Below are 26845 nucleotides of genomic sequence, written 5' to 3' on the forward strand. Positions count from 1 at the left end.
AGAATTTAAATAGAAGAAAAATAATTATTTAAAAAATAAGAGCTTCGATCAAGTTCTTTCACATCTTCCGCTACCGCTAACCTTGCCCCTGGCACTATTTTGCTGATATATGTCACAAACATGATTTTTTTCCTTCCCCAAATTCAACCTCAGTAATTAAATGTGTCGTTTATTTTGGAAAAATCATTAATTTTCTTTTCACCAATTCCACTCTCGTCCACAAGTATAAATCATAGCACTAGCAAACCCAGTTGGAGACAAGACCACCTAAAAGAAAACAAACATTGCCCTCTAGTGGACATGGTTGATAAAAGACAACATGACCTCTTGATTTTATCACTGATCTTTATTTAAAACCCGATGTAACAGCATGTTAGAAATTCTGTTTGCTTGCAGTTTAAATCTGAAATATTAGCATTGTTTTCAACGTGACAAATGAAGCCACATATGAATCTCCCACGTCTTTGGTGTGTTTCCCATATAAACGTATTGTTTAATAACAATATTGGTAACAGATCAAGTGTATCACAATAATTAAGAATTCTAACAATGTAGTATCAAACTAAAGAAATTATATACACAATACAAAGAGCTGTGTCTCAACCTTGACTTTTCTCTCATAGCCCCTGAAAAGTGTCTGAATAAAGTATTAAAGAAAAAAAATAAGCTGGTATTACTTATCAGTAAAGTCCATTTAGAAAGTGATCACAAAACAGGAAAGCTGTCTGTTTCTCCTGCTGGCTTGGTCCAAGTTCAGTAGCAAAAAGAGTCCTCCACGGGAAAATGCAGTACCATCAATACATTTACAAGACAGAAGAACTTGTACATTTATTTAAACAATGCAGAGCATTATAAAGGCTTGGCAACACTTAGAAACAGATCTTCTCTTGTACTTCTCTCTGGCAATCCCAGTTAGATATAGCCAGGAGGATGTGTTGTGTTTCAAACAAACCAACATTGTGAACAAGTTTGGTCAAACACCTAATAAATCAAAGACTTCACGAGCCACAGTTCTCTATCTCGTTCTTATTTATTGTAAGACTGTGGTGGCTTTGAACACTAGCTCCTTGTTTAAATTGCATTGTGAGTGTGTATTGTAAGTACAGCAACTGCATTGATCTATGAAATCTTGCAGCTCGTCCGTGCGCAGTTCTGGGATGGGCTCAGTGGCGGATAGATGATTTTGGATTTTTTGGTTCCGTTCCTTTTTTTAGCGCTGCTGGCTATGACCGAGTAAGAACGTCCATGCATCATCCTGGCGTTGAGGCCGTTGGCCATAGAGAAGGACTTCAGATGGCTCTTTAAGGCAACAGGAAGTGGAAGTTTGTCCACAAGGTGCACTGGAGTGCAGGAAACGATAGAACGACAGCACAGGTCCTGCAGACTCAACACTGGACAAAAGAAAACAACAGGTTTTGATTAAAGCAAAGGACCAGAAAAACATCCTCAGTTTACAGGCATAGAAAAATGCAAGGCTGAAGGATAAATCTTTGATTTTTTCTAATAAAATCCTGCTCAAATTCAAAATTCATATGTAGATTAGCAAGCTATCTATCATCATATGATTTAAAACAGTTTATTTGTCTTACAAGGATGAAGTCATGCAATGGAAACAAGAAGCTGTTTTATCATATTCCTTGGCCTTTAAATAATCTCCAGTCAAAATAAACATATGATGCTTTTATTCAGTAAATGTTTTCATATTGCTTGATCTTGTTCCTACAAGCTTTTTTTTTTTAGCATAAAGCAAAGCTATGATTATTAAGAGAAATGTGCTGTGGGGGCGGCATGCCGTTACATTGATATTTGAGCACTGGGTGACTCGCTGTGAGCGGTATAAAGTCTCAAAGCTTTACATACTTCAGGTTTCTTAAGCGTTCATTTGGCCTATACATAATTGCAGCATTGGTCTGAGAAAAAAAAAAAAAAAAAAAAAAACAACATGTATGGCTGTTGTTTATGTGGTCATTCTCAGAAAAGGCAGGACTAAAAGGTCTGACAGCGTTCCTTAATGCATCATCTCATGTCAAAAGCATTTATGGTGAAGCTTGTTTAATTCCCTGAGAGAACATTTCCAACCTCAGCAACATAATGAGTCATACGGAGATGTTGATGGAAGTGCAGTGAGACAACAGAGATGGTATTGTACCATTGACTATTGTAGAGATGTATCTGTCTTTTGTCTATTTTATATGAATTAATTACTTACGTTTATGTAATTGTAACTGACATTTTTACTACAATTTTTTACTTTTTTTGGCAATAGAAATATAACATTTTAATTGAATTTTAATATTGTAATATAATATAATATAATATAATATAATATAATATAATATTTCCTGTATCAGACATCAGAACTCCTAAGAAGACAAGACACTAGCAGGCATACAACTGTTTTTCATTCACAAATCATCAGTATTTAAATTTGTGTTGTTGTATTTCTGTACTAAACTTCCACTAAACATATATGAATAGATCATTTCACTTAGTTTCTCAACTATGTTAAGTATGATACTATGATAGTGAATGATTTGTTTAAATTATTTTTACTTCCTGGTTTATTACACAATATGTGCAAACACGCAAACAATGGTACTCCAATCTTATACTGTACAGTGTTTAACAACGTGTTTTGGGGCTAACTTGTAATGTAAAAACATACTGTAATAATGAGAACAATATTGAGAACGCTAACAACGTCTTTTTAACCTATACACCTGTAGAGACTCCCCAAAATATAAAAAGTCCTGATGCCTCCTACAGAGGACATAAAAAATAATAATGTCTTTCTTGTAAAGGAAAATAATACTCTGTGTTGTAAACTCACTGAAATTTCTATTTCCCAAAAGACAGTTTGAAAACTATTAAATACATCTGATAATTACAAAATATTGTTCCACTTTCCATATTTTGTAAGTGTGATATCAACTATTTTGAAAAACAAAAGACAGGAAGTTGACATGCCAAACATCTATATATATATATATATATATATATATATATATACACACTCACCTAAAGGATTATTAGGAACACCATACTAATACTGTGTTTGACCTTCAGAACTGCCTTAATTCTACGTGGCATTGATTCAACAAGGTGCTGAAAGCATTCTTTAGAAATGTTGGCCCATATTGATAGGATAGCATCTTGCAGTTGATGGAGATTTGTGGGATGCACATCCAGGGCACGAAGCTCCCGTTCCACCACATCCCAAAGATGCTCTATTGGGTTGAGATCTGGTGACTGTGGGGGCCATTTTAGTACAGTGAACTCATTGTCATGTTCAAGAAACCAATTTGAAATGATTCGAGCTTTGTGACATGGTGCATTATCCTGCTGGAAGTAGCCATCAGAGGATGGGTACATGGTGGTCATAAAGGGATGGACATGGTCAGAAACAATGCTCAGGTAGGCCGTGGCATTTAAACGATGCCCAATTGGCACTAAGGGGCCTAAAATGTGCCAAGAAAACATCCCCCGCACCATTACACCACCACCACCAGCCTGCACAGTGGTAACAAGGCATGATGGATCCATGTTCTCATTCTGTTTACGCCAAATTCTGACTCTACCATCTGAATGTCTCAACAGAAATCGAGACTCATCAGACCAGGCAACATTTTTCCAGTCTTCAACTGTCCAATTTTGGTGAGCTCGTGCAAATTGTAGCCTCTTTTTCCTATTTGTAGTGGAGATGAGTGGTACCCGGTGGGGTCTTCTGCTGTTGTAGCGCCTCCGCCTCAAGGTTGTGCGTGTTGTGGCTTCACAAATGCTTTGCTGCATACCTCGGTTGTAACGAGTGGTTATTTCAGTCAAAGTTGCTCTTCTATCAGCTTGAATCAGTCGGCCCATTCTCCTCTGACCTCTAGCATCAACAAGGCATTTTCGATACAATATATATATAAATCCTGAGATGTCCTTTTTAGCATGCACCAGGACTTAACAGTGAAAAATTTACATAAAACAAATGTCATATAGTGACAAAAGTGAATTTCTGAGACACAGTTGAATAATGACCATATCATATATGTCTGAATGTAAACGAAAACCCTATAATAAACACATGACCTATTTTGTTTGTATGAATCCTGACAATAGAGGCTTGTTACCTTTATTGGGTCTCCAAAGTCGCTCCATACCATGCCTCATGAGCACAATTCGGGCCAGCTCAGTGAAGGACTCAGTAATGTTAAAGTTACAGAGAGGGCTGACTTCGAAGAATGTGACGCCTAATCGCTCTGCAAAGGCCTGGGCGTGCTCAGTCGTCACCTGCCGCTTATAGGCCAGGTGAAGCCTGTTTCCCACCAGGATCTTGGGAACACCTGGTGCATGCTGGGTAAAAATAAAACAGTACATCAATGGTAATAAACTATCTCTTCAAGACATTACTGGTTTCCTGATGTGTTTTATATTTATGTCAAGACAATCGCTTTATTAATAAAGCAATTTTGAAACAACTCGCACAGCCAGTGTACGCAGTGCGCATCATCAGACCCCTGCTATCGACACAGATTAGTTACAAAGCCTCTTATTATCATTTATAATTGCAACAATTATAATCATAACCGAGTTGCATAAAACAGCACATTTCCTGATTTATGGAGATGCACATCTATCTTACCACCTTCTCAAGATGATTAGCTTATGTTTTATTCAGATCTTCAATGTAATTCCAAAACCACTAGCATGACCTCATGTCTGTTTATACCCATAATGCACATCAGGTTTAACAAGCTTATTACTCTAAATACTATAGTAGATTTCTGATCTGATAGATCTGATTTTACCTCATCAATCTCTTTAATCCATCTGTCGATGCCATCAAAAGACCACCGGTTTGTGATGTCATATACAAGGATAACACCCTGTGAGAAACAAATTGTGTTAGTTATAGATAACATACAGTTTATTAAACTTAAATGCATTCTCAATTCAAAATGTAAGATTTTTTTTAAATTTTTGCTAAGTTTTTGAGTTTGAATTAAATAACACATTCATCCTCATCTCAGATAAGGAAACGAATGTGGTACTGGAGGTGGTACTATTTATCATCTCATATTGTATGTGACTAAAATTGTTGGCAAAGAAGTTTATGATGTAATGTCAATAAAGATTGTGGCATTGCTCCAAGAGTTGCTGTTATTAGGATATCTGTGTTTGCCAGAACAAGGAAATGTCATGTCAACAATACCAGTCCACTCCGATTTATAGCATACCACACTTTCAACAGGAACTGCTGATCTTTGGGTGTGGCGTTTAACAACTGTCTGGGAACACTGGGATTTCAGAGATATTCAACAGCCCATTTCCTAAAGTCTATTTGTCTATGGAATTGTACATTTATTTTAAATCATTACATTTTTAAATGAATAATTATTAATGAAATAATTTAAAAGTGTACATTTAAAACAGATACTCACAAACTCAAAAAATGGAGACTGATGAAATTATTTCCCACTATTTTACATTTAAAAAAATAATAATTATGAACAGAATATTTTTTCAATTATATATAAATTATTTCAAATATAAATTTTTTATTATTATTTACATTTTAATTATGAGTTTTTTTATTTATTTAATTTATTTACAATTAAAATATTGTAAATAACTGTTAATTTTGTATTTACAATTTTTCCTAAGTGTTTTTATCCTTTTTTTGCTGTTATACCTGTGCTCCTCTGGAATATGAGCGGAATATGGTGCAGAATCTGCCTTGTCCTGAGGTGTCCCTGCAAAAACAACACAACACAGAGGGTCCGCATCACAAAGAGCACATTCATCTTACTTCTGTTCTTCAATACGTCTGTAGCTATTGTCTTTCCCTCTGCCTGGTGACACGAGGAGCTTTCTGTGGTTGGTGCCAGGGCAGCAGACTTTGAGTAGGAGCAGTGAAATGAATCATTCACCATCCAGGGCTGAGCGCAGCACCAAGATGTGCCAGTCATGTTCCAGTGGGTAGGACTGGAGTATCACAAACACTTCGCTCTAAAATGCTTCGTCTATCAAGGCCAGATTATCAATAATTCATTCCTGATTCTTGCAAAAATCTCAGTTCTCTTGAAATGTGCCAGAATATATAAACAACTTCTAGGCATGGCTAGTGGGATTGACTTGGCTGAATTTTTCACTGGAAGTTTATTGAGGAGCGCTGTAATTAACATAGCCAGACGTTTGGCATGTTCACTTCATATTTTGGAAACCAAAAGGACCTCATTGAGAGTACACAGGCGTGATGGAAACTTGAATCTCTCTTCATGCTCGGTTTGAGTTCAAGAAGATAACAGGAAGAAGTCAAGCTGAATCTTAAAAGTTGAACATGTATTTCAAGGAGCTGTCAGGTGCTGCAGTCATGGGTTTACGGTTTACCAGAAAAAGTAACTGTGATATAAAGCTACTCACCAAAGCTGGAGCTTGACTCTGCGTCCATCGAGGAGTATGGTAGTTGTCTTGTAGTCAATGCCTACAAGTGAAAAAGAAATAACAAAATTACTTAAAGGTGAAGTGTGTAATTTATGCAGCACTTGCATCACCAAGTCACTTGTGTAATCGCAAAAGTGACAGTTTTCGAACAGGTTTCCTGCACAAAGCAAAGCAAATGAACCCCATCAGACCCTGTGTCCATTGGAATGGACACCACATGGTATTTGGTTTAAACCAATCTTTTTTTTTAATAATAAAAGTAATTTCTGCTCACTGATTGGGTCCTGATCAACCAATCACAATGAAGATATGACCCCTAACTTAATCTGATTAATCTTCAGGCATCACAAAAGACAGGCATGGCTAACTGATTAGACAGGGGGAGAAGTAAAGCCTTGTTTATATCCTTTCGCCTGGCTCCGTACTGCGAGCCTCCGCTGACTGCACTCGCACCTCTCCAAACAAGCGAGGCGTTTATACTTGACGCGCTCACTGTTGTACTAGTCTTTGAAATGACAGGGGGCGACTCGGAGGAATCGTCCTCTAAACCATCAGGAAGCAGTGGTGAGAAGGTACACAAGTGACAATGTTTGTTTTTATTACGCTTCACCAAACCCAGAACCAAAGAATTGTTTAAAACCCAGCAAACCTTGAGATTATTACTTGTGACATTAGAACAAAATGTATGGATATGAGAACATATGTATAAAACTAAATTAAACAACAGTCTCTTAAATATTTTCTAATTTCATTTAATGAACATTTTTATTAAACATGGACCTTAATTTTCATTATAAAGACTTATTTCTACTAATGTAGGCTTGTTTTATAAATGTAAGCAATTCATTTAGACAAGCGCAAACTGGGTGCCGGTTTAGATGCAAAATTACAAAAAATGCCATGCACACCGCCACACAAAATGGGGTTGACGTAATTTTTTTCCAATGTTTTTCAAAGATGTTATTTTTGTCGCACACACACCTTCACACTCATGAGGATGCGGCGAGTATAAACCAGGCTTAAGCCCACTTTGAACCTTTTATATGCTAATTTATGTTCATGGTAACATCAACTTAGTTGCATCTATTATAATCTTAAGAGTATCAAGTGATAATATTCAAAGTTAATTGAACACAGGAAGTTGTAGAACACAGGAATTTTTTTAAGTTTAATGTCCAACACATTACATAAACATTGCATGACAGGTTGTATAAACTGCTAAGATAGTGTTGCTTGTAGTCATCAAATTCCTTTCTTTAAGCCTGTTCATAACTTTTTCAAGTCAGATACATAAAAACCCAGATTGATCTAATTTGATACCGAAAGGTAAGACTGATTACCCCTAACTAACTGCTAGTTGGTCATACTAAGACACAGTCTTAACATGATGGCTATATGTATGCAACAGTCCCCAGGTCTTGAAAGATATCAGCAGGAACCTCATAACTTAGTTGTGAGCCAGGTAGTTGTGTGAAAACAGCTATTTTTTAAATTGTAATAATATTTCAGAATATTACTGTTTTACAGTATTTTATTATAAATACGACCTTGATACATAAAAGACTTCCTTCAATGACAAAAAAGTCTGAACAAAAACTGCCAAAATAGAAACAAAGTAACACTGGCAAAATAAGTTAATATAATTGGCTACCTGAATTTCTTTAAATTGGATTAAAATTGGTAGGCTATTATTAAAAATCAAGTAATGACATTTTATTGGGACACCGGCACGGACATGGCCACTGGCACAGACACCGGCACCAGCATGGGCACAGGCATGGACCCCGGCATGGGCACAGACACCGGCACCGACACACAAACAACGGCAAGGACACACCAGCATGGACACCGGCATGGAAACCAGCACGGACACCGGTATGGACACCGGCACAGGCACGGGCACCGCCACGGACACCACCTCGGACACCGGCAAGGACACCGGCACCGACACTAACACACCGGCACGGACATGGCCACTGGCACAGACACCGGCAAGAAAGAAATTAATACAGGTTTGGAACAACATTAGAGTGAGTAAATAAGGACATCATTGTCATTTTTGGGGGAACTATCCCAGACAAGCGGCAGCATGTTTACTATTTAGAGTGAGTAAATAAGGACATCATTGTCATTTTGGGGGAACTATCCCGGACAAGCGGCAGCATGTTTACTATTAGGCTACTGTCGCTTTAAGACCGGCACGCATCTAATATACAAGAATATGACATGCACTCGATTTTCTCTCAAATATTTGCTTTCACTTTAGACATAATCAACTGTGTTTAAGTAAACCTTGTGTGTATTTGACAGTATTAAACCAATAAGACAGTTAATAAGTCCAGTAACCAGGCCCTTTTTGACAGGCTTTTAGGTGCCTGTGCGCTTCGGGTGTATGTGCTCAGAAAAGCCCATGTTAGAACAGCGCATCAGCACGCGATTGAAATGTTTAACCGCCATGGTTCAAAACACATGCAAATAATGAACTTTTGTGAATTGCAGTATCCCATTAGTGTAACTCAACCTCTGTGTTAACATGTTATGTGAATCGCATTGTACAGTATGTTGGGATGGAGGCGCCAGGACTGCAACTGATAGAATGCAATGTAGCACGATACTACGATATTTCTTCAAAAGCAGATCTGGAGACATTTTAATCGTCCACGATCAAAAATCGTGATGTTGCACACCCCTAAAGTACAGATAACTATACTTCTGCCAAGATTCTAAAGTGCATATTCGATGGACACTTCACTATCAAAATAAGTGTAGTACCTACTGTCATGATGCTAATTCATTGACTGGTTGCCAGGGTGCTGCTAAACAATAAATAATTTCTTATTAATGGTTTTTAGCGGCAGTTAAAGGGTTCTGGGCAGTTTAGTTGTCCAAGTTAAAAGATCCCATTAAGATCCCATCTAATTGATATTCTGGTCCTTACATATTGTCCCTGCCAAACTTTATAAGCCTGAATGCGTAGTAAAGTAAAAGCATCTCTCTTAAACAAGCTGCGCAATTTGAGGTATCATTCAGGTTTGTAACATAAACAGTGCAGGATGGGTTATAAAACAAAGCAGGGGTTTGTTCAAATTCCTAGTATGAGCGAAAGTATGAGTGATAATAATGCCCTAGCAAACACTACTAATAATCTAATAACTGCAAATGGGAAAAGCAAGTGGTGAGAACAGCTGTAGAGTGGTCCACTGAGAGTTTGAATATTATGTTCAAATAAAGATTGCATTTTTAGTCTTCACCGATTTCAGTTACAATGTCCCTCTTTTGATCATGAATTTGGATGACAGCAACTATGATTAAGTGATGTCTGTTGTTATGAACATAACACTTGAGGATGCCTGGGCTGAGATTGGAAAGCTTTTAGTGTCACCTCCATGGGGGTTCCAGGTTCCACACACATACACACTGGCATTCTGAACGCTTTTTCTCCTATAGGGAATTTCAGAGCTTATCACACATTCCACTGCGATGAGAAAGAAATCCAACACTGTGAAAATATACATGGAACAACTGGGAGATTCCATTAAGGTGACAGAAAGACGATTTAAAAACACCATGGCTGTCACTAAAGAATGGAATCAAGTGAACCAAACACAATCCCAAGTCACCCTGTGAACTGTGAGGTCACTCTTAGGGAGTTGCAGCATATCAAAATGGTGAGGTGTAACCCTCATGTTCTGTACATTAAAAATAAAGTATCAGGTATCAAGTCCTTCATGAAAAATGATGCATTAGTTCTGTTTGGAGTCACAAGGACTACATCTATAATATTTAATAAATGCAAAGGTTTATTTAATTGTGATACAACTATGGAAGTAAAATAATGTCAAATGTTTTTGAAACAAAAAGCATGTTGAATTGCACTACTTGGGAAAAAAAAGGCATTGCATTAACCATGCTTGCATTTTAATGCATTGTATTTTTAGGGCTTGCATTTTTATGGGCTGAAATTCAACAAGGTTTAATATTTAAGCTGTGAATATTTCAATTAAAAACATTTCAAACACATTTTCATTATTAAAAATTCAATAATCCATATTCACCTTTCATATTTCACTTCCTAAATATTCAAACTGTTTAAAAATACTACCTATAATATTCGACAGGCAATTTTCGGTCCATTTTATTTCGCTTTGCAAATTCGCTTCCACAAATTCAGTGGTTCAAATTCGACAGTAAATTCAAAGGAACTGCAGGAAAAGCAGTAGATTACCGAGCATACTCTCCATCTGCTGTTAGTCTACCTCACCAGCAGGAGGTGCAAAAGCGCGTGTTGTTGACGAAGACCAGCAACAGTTTAGAACAAGCCATTCATTCATAAAACTCATTTAACAGCAATGCAAGTGTATTTGTGCAATTCAACAGGCTTTTTGTTTCAAAAACATTTGACATTATTTTACTTCCATATACAACAGGCTATTATTAATATGCTTCAATAATATCTGTCAACTGGGTTTTGATTATGTCAGAGAAACGTTCACTATATCATTTAAAATATGGGGTTGGTGAGATTTTATAAATATTTTTAAAAGACGTCTCATATGCTAACGAATGTTGCATTTATGTGATGAAAAATACAGTAAAAATAATATTGTGAAATATTATCACAATTTGAAAAAAATCTATTTTAATATATTTTAAAATCTAATTTATTCCTGTGATGGCAAAGCTGAATTTCTAATTATAATTAGAAAGTGTCTTCAGTGTCACAGGATCCTTCAGAAATCAATCTTATATGCTGATTTGGTGCTCAAGAGACATGTATTATTATTATTAACAATGTTGAAAGTTAAAAATAACAGCATTTATTTAAAATATAATGTGTTTATGTTAAAATGTAAGTCTTCACAGTCACTTTTGATCAACTTAATGTGTCCTTACTGAATAAAAGCATTTATTTCTTTAAAAGTTGAGCAATAAATTCTTAAGATAATTAGATGATTCTTCATACTAAAGTAAAAAAATGTCATCAAATAAACATGATTACATCATATTTTCCACCACTAAATAAATCTTTTATCAAGTTTTTGATAAAAGGCTTATTGTGAATTATTTAATTCAACGTGATGCAGTTAGACAAATATTGTATAACACCAGCTTGTACTATTTTTTTTTTTTCTTTATAAAAATGTGTGCCTGTAGGATGCAGTCTTCCTGTTTGTGTGGGCAAGCTCTGATTCATCCTGACAGATTTTTTTCACACTAACTCTTTCTGTCTCCCCGCGCAATTACCCTGCTCTGCACCTCTCCTCACAACAACCAGCAGCGAGCCATAGACCTTTTCTGACGGGATGACACATACGCCGGATCAACGGGAGTCAGTGGATGAGGATGAAGCCTCCGTGGATAATGGTGTTCAAAATCTAGAGCTTAGAGAGAAACAGTTATGCTAACACTTACTGATCCATCCCCATGAAATTTAAAGTCATGAAATTATACACAAACCAAATATACTTCAAGCTGCTTTGTGGCCTGTGGAGATTTTGGTTGACCTGAAAATAACATCAAACAGATCAGCCAGAATTTAAAACAGCTTAATTAAACTCCTATAGGCCTTAGTCAGGGTAGACACCATATTTAAAGGTGCACTCAGTAAAACAACAGTACATTTGATGTCAAAAACTGACAAATTTCACATATGTTCACAAAAAATTTCATAGAGATAAATGAGATAAACACTTGAGTCATATCAGTATCATATAGGCATAAGTGCTGTCAAATCGATTAATTGCATCTAACATAAGTTTGTGTTTACATAATATGTGTGTGTGTGTGTGTGTGTATATACTATTTTATATATATATATATATATATATATATATATATATATATATATATATATATATTACACACACATATATATTTACACATATATAAAATTAATTATTGATTGACACTGTATATACATATTATGAACATATGTACGTATGTACATAGACACACACACACACACACAGAGAGAGCCAAATATATGATATATATAACATTAATAATATACACACACATATTTTATGTCAACACATACTTTTAAGTTAGATGTGATTAATCACGATTAATCAATTTGACAGCACTAGTTGTTATTTAAAATTCTATACTATTTTTTATCAATTAAAAATAAAATACTAAAAACTCAGTCAATGCTATAAATGAATTTAGGCATCACAGCAGTTTAATATACAGTATGGAAAATCAATGTACCTTTTCAGATTTGCTAAAGATTATAACAGTGTTATTAGTGTTTTGAAATAGCCTATAAAAGTAAGTGAATGTTGGATGACGGCAAAGGTAATCTAAATGAGCATGCAAAAATAAACATTCAATACCAAAATATTGACCAATACCAATGAATTACAAAAACCTAATGCTGGCCAATAAACAATATGGCACCCATAATTGCAAGAGTCGCTTTTGTGTGATGCTGCAAGGTGTCAGTATAAATCCAAGAAGGTAATGCAACATAAACTAAAAACATATTTAGTGATCATTTAAAATTAGATGTGATCTAAGACAATACAACATACAGAATAGACTGTTCTTCTACCCCTCACAGCCTCATTTTCATTTGTGCAAAATCAAATATGCCGTCTACCCTGATTAAGCTCCACAGACATTACATAACCTAAAACACATTGAGCAAGACATCAGCCTGTTCGTTATTTATAAGACGGTGAGATAAATGTTTCAGTGACGCAGAACTGATTTCTCTCTTAGTGAAGAACAGCTGCAAAGCTTCAACTGTCATTGTTTCTTTAAAACCAAGAAGTCACTGCTCCATTTTCATCGTTCAAACAAACAAATGGCTTGAGAGGTTCATGCAAGTGTTTAGATAAACATCAGAATGTTCCACTCCTTTATCGCCACATTCGCCAGCAAAGCCTGGCTGCATCCTTATTCCCCTCAGCCGCATTTCGCTCAGCAGTCACAGAGCACAGTGTTGGCCAGTGGTAATAATCTCTGTAAACAGAAATTTCAACAGAGACTTCTGCTGGCAAGAGTATTAGGCAAGAGCTTTCCCTGTCGAATCATAATGCAGTTTATCGACCATGTACATGTATGCACTTATAAGGAATTGTGTGAGTTGCTCTCAAGGTTATGATGCAAAATAAATACAAAAGTTATAGAATATGGTAGAACAGGATGTAGAAAGTGCTCCGAATCTGGTAAGCAACCTAAAAAGCTCCAGTGGTAGTCTAATAATTGCTTGCATACCCAATGTCTTGGGATCTGTTTTCTAAGTATTAGCATCCTGGCAGGGCTGTTTACTGGCCCAACGGGGGCAATATTTTTTCAAGAGAGTATGTAAATGAATGTAGTATGAAGTCAATTTCACAAGCCTGCGGTGGGGTATTAAATTTTCATCACTGTTGAGCTAGAAATGAGCAACCAGAGAAGAGTTTAAAGTCAACATGAAAACTCAACCCTATTTACTTTCTTAATGCACATTTCTGATCTTATTATGATTTAGTAATCAATGCACCTTATTTTTGTAATGATTCATCAAAATGCTTATTTGTTGACATCACTTAAGATGTTCATTTTGGTTTAGAAAGTCAGCTTTTCACAATCCACAAAAGTCCTGCATGCTCGGAAAGTCACGTTACAGAGGTAAAATGGGTTGCGAATGGCAATTCATGTCGACATTAGGAATATGTAGTAATAGTCCAGTCCAGCGATTCAAAGACTATTTAAGGGCTCTTGTTCTAAAGATTTATTTTTTTGTTCCTTCTATAACCTGTTGTCCCTCTTCTAAAAGTGGCTGGCACTGCATCCTCAGCTGCTTGGATAAATGAGTACACAACTGTGCAAGCCACCCAGACCTCAGTCAGCCTCTGACCCTAGAATGAACAGGTTGGCCAGTGTTGCCAAGTCCACAGTTTTCCTGCGGTACTGGGCTAGTTTAACACTGTTGCCGCGGGTTGTTTTTGTAGTCCCCCCTGAAGCGCGATTTGTAACCCCTGGAACATGGTTTATACTGGGAAACTGGTACCCCCGCACATCCTGATTTTGCTGAGTTAGACGTTTTCCTGGGTCAACATATTTTGTTGATCCTGGAACAACATTTCAGTCCGAAAATGTAATCCTAACCATAAGTTATATGGTTATGGTATCCTTAAAAACAGGGAAATGATAGGTGAATAACACTGATGTAGAAGCACCTAACCCTGGTTATAAGCCTAATCTTGACATAAACTGTAAACTTGTCTCTCAATTCTGATTGCTTGATTGGAATGTTGTTACATGTTGCACTTGGTGAAATCAGGTTCTGCTATATCAGCAATTGGGCTGGTTTAGTTGTTCAGACCTGGCAACCCCCCGTTGATTGGCTGTCAATTTACTCGCTAAATCACTCCAGTGTAATCTAAGCTGTTAAAATGAGACTCAAAATGTTCATCAGACCTAGGACTTTGACCAAATGCTGTTACAATGAAAATTGTGCGCATGGACCATATTGTTCCTCCTGTTCAAGCATGCATGGTGAAATAACAACAAAACCTGTGATAGCATTCTGAAGAAATAGAAATTACTAAGAATTAACAGACCTTAAGGAGTCACACTGAGAGCTGATTGGTACTTAGTTAATAAGTGATATACAAGTCATTACATGTAGGCCAAAAGATGTTGTGATTTTTTAGTTATGTGATACCAGCCACTTGCTTCTGTCACATAAAGAATTTTGATGGTCTTTTAGACAAGACGCATGAAAATATGTTATTTAGCTGTGAAATCCCAAAGGGGCGGGGAGTTCACTACAGTTGATTTTGTCCCCTGGGAAGAGTTTTCCAAAACAGGGAGAAACTCATTACAAACTACTGAGCTGCAAATAAGAGCTGGGCAAGCCGGGGCTAGAAGAGAAATGTGATCTATATGTTTAAAATATGTGGCATATTTACTGTAATAATAAATGAAACATTTTAAATAAATGTACTTCAGTGGACAATCGCTTTTTATATATTTTTAATAAATTGTCTGTATTGACAAGATTTATCGTGACAAAACACAGTTTACAACTGTATTGATGTAGTCATCATGATGCTTGGCATGCTTTTTTGCAAGTAGTCTGAACATCATGATACATGATAAAAATGCTGAAAAACCTACAATCCAATGAATCCATGATAATAGATTCACCTGAAAATGCATAGACTGTCCAACTTTAGTCTCATTTGTACAATACAAGGATCATAACTTACCCATATTGTATCCATAGGGTGATTCACTGGATCCATCCTGCAGACTGGCCAGTATTTCCCCTTTCCCCACATCACTATCTCCAACAAGCAGGAATTTCAGGAGGAAATCATAAGCTTTTGCTGGGCTGCTCCTGTGGTTCATCTTCACATCAGCCCGATGACCCATTCTGGTGCATCATGTAACTGTCCCTTGATGGACTTCTGTTCAATTCCTCAAGCCACCAGAACTGAACAATATAGCCGTTTAAAAAACAAAAACAAAAAAAAACCCTGCGTTTTCTTCACTAGTCTTTTCTTTGTTTAAAATGTCATATCCAGTACATCGCTAAAGCTGTCCTATTGTTCAAAGATTCTGGTTGTGGATCCACTGATGCTGTTGCGTCACATTTGTAGGTAAATAAAGACCCTGATATGTTTACAGTATAGTAACATAAGGCAAGTGACTCTTCTTAAATTAGATGTTTATACATGTAAAATAAATGTTAATCTTAATAAATCACTCCTAATGTTTTTTATCTTTGTATTTCAAGCAAACCTAGTCCATTGAGCTCTCTGGCACGATCCATCTCTTCTATCAGCCTCCCTAAACAGAAAAATGTAAGTTCATCCTTAGATTTTCCTTGATTGGTTCCTGTGTGGAGTTGCTAGGGCAGTTCTCCTCGTTTATTGGACAATACGCGCGTCCATTAAATCCCGTAAACGCCCATTTTGTGTTGGAGAGGGTGTGGCCAATCTGCTGTTTTGATCCTATAAGCGCTGATGGCAGATCAGCCCCCGTAAATTCATCCATTTAGGTTTTGTCGCGCGGACGGTGGCTCAGCTGATTCTGCGTCAGCGCTCCAGCGCGCTCCAAGCGCGTGCTCGGGTTTGTTGTTTTCCGGGGCACGAAGAATTACGTAGTGCTTTAATGACGTAATATTATTGTAGTTTCTAGACAGGTTATTGTAGTTTATCTCTTCTTCTAAAATCGCACTACTTTATTACTATATTTAAGTGTGAGAATAAAAGGCTATCGAATCCATTAATGCGTGTTAGTTCTTTTATATATATATTTTACCATGATAGTATTTTGCATCAGGTTTTCAGCCTTTACAAACACTCCAGCCAAAAATACTAACATATTTCACTTTATCTAACACTATTATAATACATCCACTATCATGACTACATTTACAGAAAAATATTTCGAAAAATAGAAATGAAAATATGTCTTTTTTATGTTTCATATATCCTCTCTATGGACCCCCTGCATCAACTATTATCTCATTTTGTGACTTGAATCTGCTTATGTAAAAGATGTTTCAGCATAGTGTTCTTGCTCAATATTGTTCACTGGGGCTCCAATGAGAGCACATGCATTATATAACATGGCATGCATCTGTTACAGCTGTATGATATCCAAAAAATCTATAGACTAATTTTTTTGTGCTGCAACGTTACATGCCCTGTAATATTAATTATTCCAACATTCACTCCAATGCAATTAAGTTTTGAATCATGTGCGCAAAATAAAATAAACATGCACACACTAAAATAAACATGCACAATTGCTGCCCTCTAGCGTCCTAAAGACTATATTGACACAAATTCACAAATGTTGCATATAGTTTAGTGGTTTGATATCAACGGGTTGTAGCCTGTGCAAAAATAAGAGCTTATATTTTATTGTCTTAATAAAATTCACGGAAAAATGCTCAGCTTTGATCACTCTTAAATTTTTGATATAACCATTTGATTCAGACTATTCAGTCATCAGACATTATCACATGTAGTAATCATTATCAAAATGATTACAGAACACAATCTCCTGAAGATAATTCTGATTAAAAGTCTCTGAATAATGCATAATTAGCCATAACCAGGGATTGGTAACCGCTGTCCTTCCTTGGCTTCAAAAAAGGTGTATGAGAGTATAATATTGTCAACTCGTGCCATCCTGGGGTCTTCATCAAACTCTGGATCAATGTAGAAGAATACAGGCATGTCTACCTCCTCATGTGGGTTTAACCTCTGTTCCTCGAAACAGAAACACTGACGGAAAAACAAAGCAGTGTATTAGAATTTAGCACACTATTCAGTGAGCTAAGAAGGTAACACATGATGGCATTTCTGCATACGGATTAAAGGAGACATATCATGCTTTTAAATCGTTCTTTTTTACATATAAATCATACATTTGTAGTCTATATAAAGCGGAACTGCAATGCTTGGGTCTGAATTCCTCATTATTATAGCTCCACAGGCCCCTTTTCTACCCCTTTTCTGATGTGCGTCTGAGAGCAACTCGTTTTGGTGCGGTCTCTTTAAATACAATTGAGACACTTCATACCCCGCCCCCTCTCCAGGTTGTAGAGGTGACACTCGGTTCAACTCCACCCCGTTCGGCCATTTTTGTAGTTTGATAGCAGAGATACGATTATCTAGCGGCACAGAAACTTTTTATTCACACGTTATTAACAAAATGTCAACAACGGAAGACTTGTCCAGCCAGCCTTACATGTTCGAGCCAGAGTCGGAGCCGGAGCGAGATGAAAATGAAGACGACGAACCTGCAGAACAACGTCTTCATTTGGATGTATCGCAATGGTGTGTTACTGTATTTACACATGAAACTTTGGTCTTCCGACCTTTTACCACCGTGTCGATTTATTTTGATTAATATGTGCGAGGGAGAGAGAGCAAGACAGCGTCTAGTTTGGAGACGGTGTCTTGTTTACACTTTCGCCTGGCTCCGTCCGAAGAGAGAGAGAGTGCGTGCGCGCGACCGGGTCTCTCTCTCTCTCTGCTCGTTCTTTCAGTTAAACATACGCCCTGTCACAAGCGCGGCAGTTCATCTACATTAGACGGTGTAATGAAGCGTGTGGGTTACTACATCCAACAACCGAACATTTTAACTTACCCTCTCGTAACTTCTGCATCTTTTAGCTTGGACTACAAAATTGCAGCGAGAAATAAAAATGGCGGATTGCTCGAAGTGTTTGGCTGGAAGTCAATGTCCTTATTTGGCAGTTCCGCTGCAAATACTGTGACGTAATAGTTCACAAAACGTCATAGATAACAGAAAAATCGGAACAGGTTAAAAAAATAAAGCCAAAACAGAATATAAAGATATCAACGAAGCACCTGAAGAGAATAATTTCAACTTTTCTGTACTTCTAAACACTCCAAATATACAACAAAATGCATTTAAGGGCTAAAAAAGTGGATTTAGCATGATATGTCCATTACGGATGTCAACTTTAACAAATAAATTGTAACATAAATGAACAGATTATAATAGTAATGTTAGTATGGATTCATTTAAATGCATCACATATTTACCTGTATCTTATTAAAATATTGTCCAGCCTCAAAAGGTACAACATTGTAGGTTGAAATGCCTATCACTGGTTTGCCTGTGGGATTCCGTGCCTTATAAAAAGCCAGCGCAGTTTCCCCTGGTACGACCTGGGAAAAAGATCAAACATCTTGGTAGTCTCCATCTTCAGAGAGATTATATGAAAAACATGTTGTTTATGGAATTCCCACATGAAAATGCATTCCTGAAATATTCATTCCCATATTTTCAAATATTTAGTACTGGGAGGCAGATCAATCTATCTATCTACCTATACAGTGCCTTGCACAAGTATTCAAACCCCTTTATTTTTTTTCGCATTTTGTTATGTTGCTGTCTTAAATTACTTTAAATTACTTTTATCACATCAATCTACACTCCATACACTATAATAACCAAGCAAAAAACATCTGTCAACTTTGCAAATTGCAAAACATGTTGTTTTTTATTTATTTATAAATTTGCAAAGTTATCACAAATCAGTTTTTTGCTTTGTCATTATATATTTGTTGTTTTTTGTATTATACACATAAATGTTTGTTGCATATAATAAAATTGATGTGTACATTTTAAAACTGAATAAAAAGATTATAATCTTACGTAAATCTCTGATTGCTGTGGACGGAAGTTCCATTGCATGCTGGCGTGCGTGTCTGCATTAAAGGTCACTTTAATAATACGCTCCCTAACTGGCTTCATAGTCTCCACTTGCTCTGCGTCATGTCCAGCTACTGCTGTGCCTCCCAGTCCTGCTGCCTGAAGCAAGAGAGGAACATGTTATTGTAATACTATAAATCCACCAAAAATGGCTTTGAGATTATCAATCTAATACTGACCTGACAGTACAGTCTGTAGAGAGGAACAGCAGCATATGACATGCCAATCATTCCCACTCCGGCGGCCGCAATGTACGTCAGGACGGTCTTGTTCCTTTTCTTCCAGTCATCTTCCTGGCTCTGATGTTTCCTCTTGTGAGTTTTAGCTCCTCGTGACTGGTTGAGGGATCGCTGTGGTGTTCTCCTGAGGAAGAGCTGGACGCTGGATGTGGCTAGTCCTCTGACGTTGCAGCAATTAACGCATAACCGAGTGTTAGAAAGTGCTTGCTGTATATAGTGCTTTGCAGTGCACCCACGAAGAAGTAACGGTAATAGCATAATCCTAGAATTACTAGTGGAGTCCCCTCAAGACAGGTTTGGTTCACCTAAAACATAAGACAAGGACAGATATGATTACTAAATGAGTCAGTCATTTCATAACTCAAATAAAGGCGTATTGCACATAGATGTGAATAAATGGTTTATTAATGAAAATGATCACACATTAAAAATTTAACTTATATATTTTTACAAGTACATAAGTCCATCTATCATTCAAAGTTTGGAATCATTAAGAAAATAATACTTTAATTCAGCAAGAAGCAAGAATTCATTTCATTTAACAAAAGTGACAGAGGACTTGTATATTGGTTTTTCATATGAATCCTGTTTATTTTTTATTTCTATTCATTAAAGTATCCTGAAAAACATATTATGGTTTAGCACAACTGTTTTCAACATTGATAATCATAATAAAAGTTTCTTGAAAAGAAACTGTTAATGATGTTGAAAATTCAGCCATTTCAAAATACATTAAAATATATTTTATATTTAATATTAAAATATAATTTTAAATTGTAATATTTCACAATACTAAAATGCAGCCTTGGTGAGAAACCAACAGCAAACTTTTGAACGATAGTGTATATGAAAACACACTTACAGCATAAAGAAATTATGAAACAACTTACAGTATAACTTAAGCCTTTTATTTGCTACTACGCTAATTTACAATCATTAAGATGTATAGTCAATCTAAACAACAATTAAGTATTTTTCTTAAATTATAAGACACTTTAAACCGATAACCAAACAATAACACAGAATAGATAGTCCTGTTACAGTACTACAACTTTAAAGAATGTAGCATGCTAAGATTCATTCTGTTAAGCCGGTTATCAAGCCTTTCCCATTTCTGTGTATGTATATAATGATCGCGTGACTAAATATGTAATTAAAACGGCTTTTAACGCGTATTTTAAGCAGAAGATGCTGAAGCATTACCTGATTTAAATGATGAAGGTATGTGCATATTACTCACCCTTCAAAAACATGTTACAAAACGCTAACCTATTGGTGCAACAGTTTAAAGTTCCCCGGGTACAGGCCGCTACTGCTAAAGTTCCGGTGGGTTCCAGATTGAGGTAGGCCTATTGTATTTGCTTGTTGCTTGGTGAAAATGTGATTATCACATTAAACATGTTGCATATATTATAATAACCCTTTTAAGTGTCCATGGTAATTGTGGTAAAAGTTCAAAAATTGTCGTAATCTCTTATCAAAATGTGTATTGCGGTCTGAATAGGTGCAATCATATCATCACAATGGACAGCTATTTAAGTAAAAAAAAAAAAAAAACGTAGCCTAATGAGCACAAACGATAGAGAAATTATGTTTCTGAAATTATGTAATTCTCTAGTTAGTCCCTTTCGTGCAATAATAACAAACAGCAGTACATTTAAAAGTCATGCATAATTTTAATAATTATCCTACCTGCAAAAGTTAAATTATTCCTGTTTTTGTTTTTTCGTTTGGGGTGGGGTTGTTAGGTTGGTCTTGCTTTAATATTACACAAAATCCCTGAACGTGGATTGAAAACTATACTGTGTTTAGATCGTGATGCAATAATAATAATAAAAAAAAATAGTTGAATAAAAAATCCATTTGTTTTAAAATACACTTTCAATATTTTGTCTTACTTTGTTTACAGCCTATGCTTCACCTGAGGATCTGCTGGTGTTTGAGGATGTTGTGTAATTGACTAACACTGTATAGAAAACATTTATTGATGATAATTTATGAATGTAACGCTGGAATTTGTGAACTTCTAATTTGATTGAATCTGATTCATTTGTGTTATAAGTTAAGTGACACAAGGGGTAAAAAAAAATTCTGAGGGAAAAAATGGTCTAGTTGCACTCTACTGTACGTCTTCACTGCCAGCAAGGTCTCTCTCAATATTGTGACTGTGACAAAGCGCCTCCTCCTGGTCACTGGCTGAATGGCAATGTTTAACCTCACTTCGCCTATAATGACATTCAAAGAACCAGAGTCCCCCTGGGCCTGTGGTCAATAATATGTATCCCTTAAAACTATCTTTGATAAGCACAATAATATATTTAAACGTTTTCTTCCCTGTAAAAATAAATTCTTCATACCTTAAAATGACTTGAATATAACTACACTACACCCTCACTTCATTCATTAAAGTCCCCATGAAATCAAAATTGACCCTATTTACTTTGTTAGCGCATATTACTAGTCTTGTGGTGAACAATTAATCCGTGCAACTATATAAAAAAAATTTTTTTTTACCATGGTAATCTTTAATCAAAATCTGAAAAGTTACTTCCGGTCTGGAATGGCGTCTTTTTCTGATGACGTAGGTTTGACGGCTTGGTTTGAAAACGCTTAACCACTCCCTTCAAACCGTTAGTCTGCTATGAGCAGAGATGGAGAGGAGGAGCGCTAAGTAAAACCCTGCCCTCTGTTCAATATTACGTTTCACTTGGAAATACGTCATAACACTGGAGAAAAGTCGTTTGCAACTTCCGGTTCACGGGGACTTTAAACGCGGATGCATGAATATGCAAATTAGTCCCTGCCTCCACCCAATCACACCAGCTCGGACTACCTGATCCACTTGGTCAACTGTAGTAAATGCTGCACAATGGCAAGTGGAAATATTGGTTTAATTCAGCCATATAGGTTTGAAAACAGATCTTTGGTACTCAGCAATGGTGTTGAAAAATAAATTTTTGCCTTTCATTTCAGACGCAATGTCCTCTTTTAGGGGCCGTTCACATATCAAGTCTTTTGTGCGCTCAAGTTTTTTTATTTTAAATGTAGGCATGCGGCAAGCACGCTCATAATGGAAGCGACACGGAGAGCGCAGTTCATGGTTGCATAGCAACGACAGACGCCATTGGAGCGCAAGCACTTGTGGAGAAAACATAGGGGAAAGAAGGAGAGCGTTTTTAGACGCGATATGTGAACTGCTCCTTACAGAGTTGGCAAATTACTATATTTTTGTCATCCTTGATGAAATACTTACACACATCTGATGTGTGGTGTCTGTTGGTGACGTTTGCCATTTTGAATTAATATATGGTTAATGGGCATTCGAGTTGTCGATTGTCTCCGACAGCGCCGACTAGTGGTTGAAGTAGTCGATCTCTCGACTAGTCTGTGCAAGCGCCGCAGAGCTGCCAACTCTCACCCATTCACTGACTCACGCAACTGACACTTTTCACACGCCACACATCCATTTTCTCACGCACAGAAAAATCGCGATGCAAAGAGGACACGGAGACCGACAGACTAGACAGAGCATTACTTATGATATATATATATATAAAAAAAAAAATCTCAGCTCTCAGATTCTGTCAATTTTATTACGAAATTCAAACAATATCGTTTTGGCGCTTGTAAATGTGACGTGAGTGACAGATCCCTAGCGGCAAGTGAACCGATCATCTCTATAGTAAATAAACACAAATGAACACTGTTGAAAGAAACAGTAGGCCTACAACTTACCGAAATGTATATTCCTCATATAATATCGATCAAACAGTGTTTTTCAACCACGGAAAGGGTCAATAAAACAGCTGGAGAACAATTATGTCACATAACATTTACCTCAGGAAAGCCATTTAATGATCATAATATAGGCTATAGCACATTAGTTGGCTAGGAAAAAAAGAGCTAGAGAGTATTTTGCTAAATATGTGTACTATATTACATATTTCTTATACTTTTACTTATATCATTAAATAAAGTTGTTATTATAATAAATGCATTATATTTAATTTGAGTTATTTTTTAACCTTAAATAATACTAGCTGATAGTGCTCTCTGTATGTTTACAGCATTAGGTGAGATTTTTTTTCTCTTGAGAAAAATTAAAACCTATCTTGTGTACCTAATATTTATCCAAATGAGTCAATATTAAATCAAATCACAAGAATTGAATTCAATTTAATTGAATTAAACTGAAATCGTGAAATTTGTGTCAAGCAATAATAAAAAAACATAGCTTACTAGAAATTGTACCATGTAAACATTGTAACATGTTGTCACTAAACCTAATAAAATTCAGTTTAGTTATTAAAATGTGATGCAAGATTATTATTATTTTTTACATCCATACATTTTTTAATGACGCAAACACTAGTAAATTGACGAGCGCAAACCTTAGTAAATCACCTTGCTTAATTCATTTAAATCCCATACATTTTTCAACTGAAAGGGAAACTCCTACAAACCCTGTCCATGCCTTTTCACTTTCGTCTTTAGAAAATCCTGACAATAGTTTTTTAACGACAAAGAGGGTTTGCGCTGGCGCAAACTGTTTGTAAATCTGACCCAACGTTTTTATGGATATCTGTTTGCGTTATTTATCATGTTTATGTACAGTGGATATAAAAAGTCTACACAAAATGCCAGGTTCACACTTAAACTAATACTTTGTTGAAGCACCTTTTGATTTTATTACTGCACTCAGTCTTTTTGGGTAGGAGTCTATTAGCATGGCACATATTGACGTGGCAACATTTGCCCACTCTTCTTTGCAAAAGTGCTCCAACTCAGTGCACAGCCCTCTTCAAATCACCTTCAATTGGTTTCAGGTCTGGGCTTTGGCTGGGCCATTCCAAAACGTTAATCTTCTTCTGGTGAAGCCATGCTTTTGTGGATTTGGGATGTGTGCTTTGGGTTGTTGTCGTGCTGAAAGGTGAACTTCCTCTTCATCTTCATCTTTCTAATGGTTATTCTGAAGGTTTTGTGCCAAAATTGCCTGGTATTTGGAACTGTTCATAATTCCCTCCACCCTGACTAATGCCCCGGTTCCAGCTGAAGAAAAACAGCCCCAAAGCATGATGCTGCCACCACCATGTTTCACGTGGGTATGGTGTTCTTTGGGTGATGTGCAGTGTTGTTTATGCGCCAAACATACCTTTTGGAATTGTGGCCAAAAAGTTCAACCTTGGTTTCATCAGACCGTAATACATTTTCCCACGTGCTTTTGGGGGACTTGATGTTTGTTTTTGCAAACTTCAGCCGAGCTTGGATGTTTTTCTTAGTAAGAAAAGGCTTCCGTCTTGCCACCCTACCCCACAGCCCATTCATATGAAGAATACGGGAGATTGTTGTCACATGTAGCACACAGCCAGTACTTGCCAGAAATTCCTGCAGTTCCTTTAATGTTGCTGTAGGCCTCTTGGAAGCCTCCCTGACCAGTTTTCTTCTCATCTTTTCATCAATTTTGGAGGGACGTCCAGTTCTTGGTAATGTCTCTGTTGTGCCGTATTTTCTCCACTTGATGATGACTGTCTTCACTGTGTTCCATGGTATATGCTTTGGAAATTCTTTTGTACCCTTCTCATGACTGATATCTTTCAACAATGAGATCCCTCTCTGCGGACCATGGCTTTTGCTCTGAGATGCATAAGAAAATGTCAGAAAAATCCTACTAGAACAGCTGAACTTTATTTGTGATTAATCAGAGTCGCTTTAAATGATGGCAGGTGTGTAATGACTTCTGTTTAACATGAGTTTGAATGTGATTGGTTAATTCTGCACACAGCCACATCCCCAGTTATAAGAGGGTGTGCACACTTATGCAACCAGGTCATTGTAAGGTTATTATTTTTCATTTTTCCCCCTCAAAGATTTCAGTTTGTTTTCCAATTGAATTGTTCATATTATACTGTAGGTCAAAAAAAAAAAAAAAAAAAAAGTCACAATCACAAAAATCACAAAAACCTGGTATTTTAACAGGGGTGTGTAGACTTTTTATATCCACAGTATATCGTTTTTAAATTGTATTTGGACAAATCTAATTTGTTTCTTATTTTTCTTTTCAGTTTTACATAGACTCCACAGTGCTTGTCATTCAGTGTCCCCGCGTCAGAAATCATGCTGTCAGACTCCCGTCCCCTCGTTCCACATCACAGTCCGGCGTCAAGTTTTGAGCCTTCCTGCCTCGGGAGAGACAGAATCATCATCAGCTGTGACAGCGCAGAGAGAGGTGAGGCAAACCATGTGACTGTGGAGTATCAGGACAGATTAGTGGATAGGTAGGAGTTTGTCTGTTACTGTCTGGGTAGATTGCTGTCTCTCGGTCATCGAGACTGACCTGATTTGAACCACCGTTCTCCCCAACCCGGTGATATCGTAGAATTTTACAACACATCATCAGTTGCTCGTGGACCTGCAATGGCACTGCTTCCAGTGGAGGCGGAACACTTTGACGGGCTATCACTCCTCTACTGGTAGGAAATGCCATTATCCGCTTGTTTCTGTGACTTGAGATTAAGCAAATACTAATGCTTTTAAAGCTTGTTTGTTTTCTGTTGTAGCCTCATTTGCTGTGCTTGTGTAGTTACCCTCATGTTTCTGCTTGTTTGTCTGTTTCAAACATGGGCATGGGTATTACATTTGCATTGGAACATTTCAGCATATCCTAATATTCTGTTTACTAATTTGTGCTGCTCTAATAATGCATATAAAATTGCTTTCAATGCTGACAGCAATTACTGTACATGGGTCATTGATGAATAAGGTTTTTAAAAGTGTAAAAAAAATAGAATGGAGATATAACTATATTTGAAACCATTTTTTTAGTTTACCTAGGTGTTAACAATAAGATTTTGTGGTTTGTACAATCAATTAACACTGTTTTTTGTCATTTTTTTACAAGATGGAAAAAATGTCACCAAAAAAGTCATTCCGTTTGATTTGACATTGATGTTGAGATAGTATATAGTGTGTACCACAGAAGA

General features: G+C 36.6%; 3 protein-coding genes across 7 annotated transcripts in view; 1 reads left to right on the top strand and 2 right to left on the bottom strand.

Moving 5' to 3' along the window:
* Positions 1–327: 327 nt before the first annotated feature.
* On the bottom strand, positions 328–16489 carry rab40b (RAB40B, member RAS oncogene family). Its single transcript, XM_079850693.1, has 6 exons — positions 15633–16489; positions 6409–6469; positions 5678–5738; positions 4794–4871; positions 4116–4338; positions 328–1391 (listed from the first exon to the last, which is right to left on the bottom strand). Exons 1-6 carry the CDS (start codon positions 15796–15798, stop codon positions 1120–1122), a joined length of 861 nt encoding a protein of 286 aa, XP_079706819.1. The 5' UTR covers positions 15799–16489; the 3' UTR covers positions 328–1119.
* A 254-nt stretch (positions 16490–16743) lies between these two features.
* Positions 16744–21202, bottom strand: cox11 (cytochrome c oxidase assembly homolog 11 (yeast)). 3 transcript variants are annotated; one of them, XM_079850856.1, is made up of 5 exons: positions 21135–21202; positions 19806–20170; positions 19570–19725; positions 18954–19079; positions 16744–17663 (listed from the first exon to the last, which is right to left on the bottom strand). In XM_079850856.1, exons 2-5 carry the CDS (start codon positions 20121–20123, stop codon positions 17481–17483), a joined length of 783 nt encoding a protein of 260 aa, XP_079706982.1. In that variant the 5' UTR covers positions 20124–20170; positions 21135–21202; the 3' UTR covers positions 16744–17480. The 3 variants fall into 3 exon arrangements, with proteins under 3 accessions (XP_079706982.1, XP_079706980.1, XP_079706981.1); XM_079850854.1 differs by having other exon boundaries at positions 21106–21190; XM_079850855.1 differs by having other exon boundaries at positions 21069–21168.
* A 4811-nt stretch (positions 21203–26013) lies between these two features.
* The window catches only part of stxbp4 (syntaxin binding protein 4), a 37295-nt gene continuing 36463 nt past the window's right edge, over positions 26014–26845 (top strand). For 2 of the 3 annotated variants that reach the window (XM_079850851.1, XM_079850852.1), the window contains exon 1: positions 26106–26335. In XM_079850851.1, coding sequence (XP_079706977.1) covers positions 26280–26335 — 56 coding nt within the window. In that variant the 5' untranslated portion in view covers positions 26106–26279. The other variant, XM_079850853.1, reaches the window with a different exon arrangement.

This window comes from Squalius cephalus (assembly GCF_949319135.1).
Source record: "Squalius cephalus genome assembly, chromosome: 19".
In the NCBI taxonomy this organism is placed as follows: domain Eukaryota; kingdom Metazoa; phylum Chordata; class Actinopteri; order Cypriniformes; family Leuciscidae; genus Squalius; species Squalius cephalus.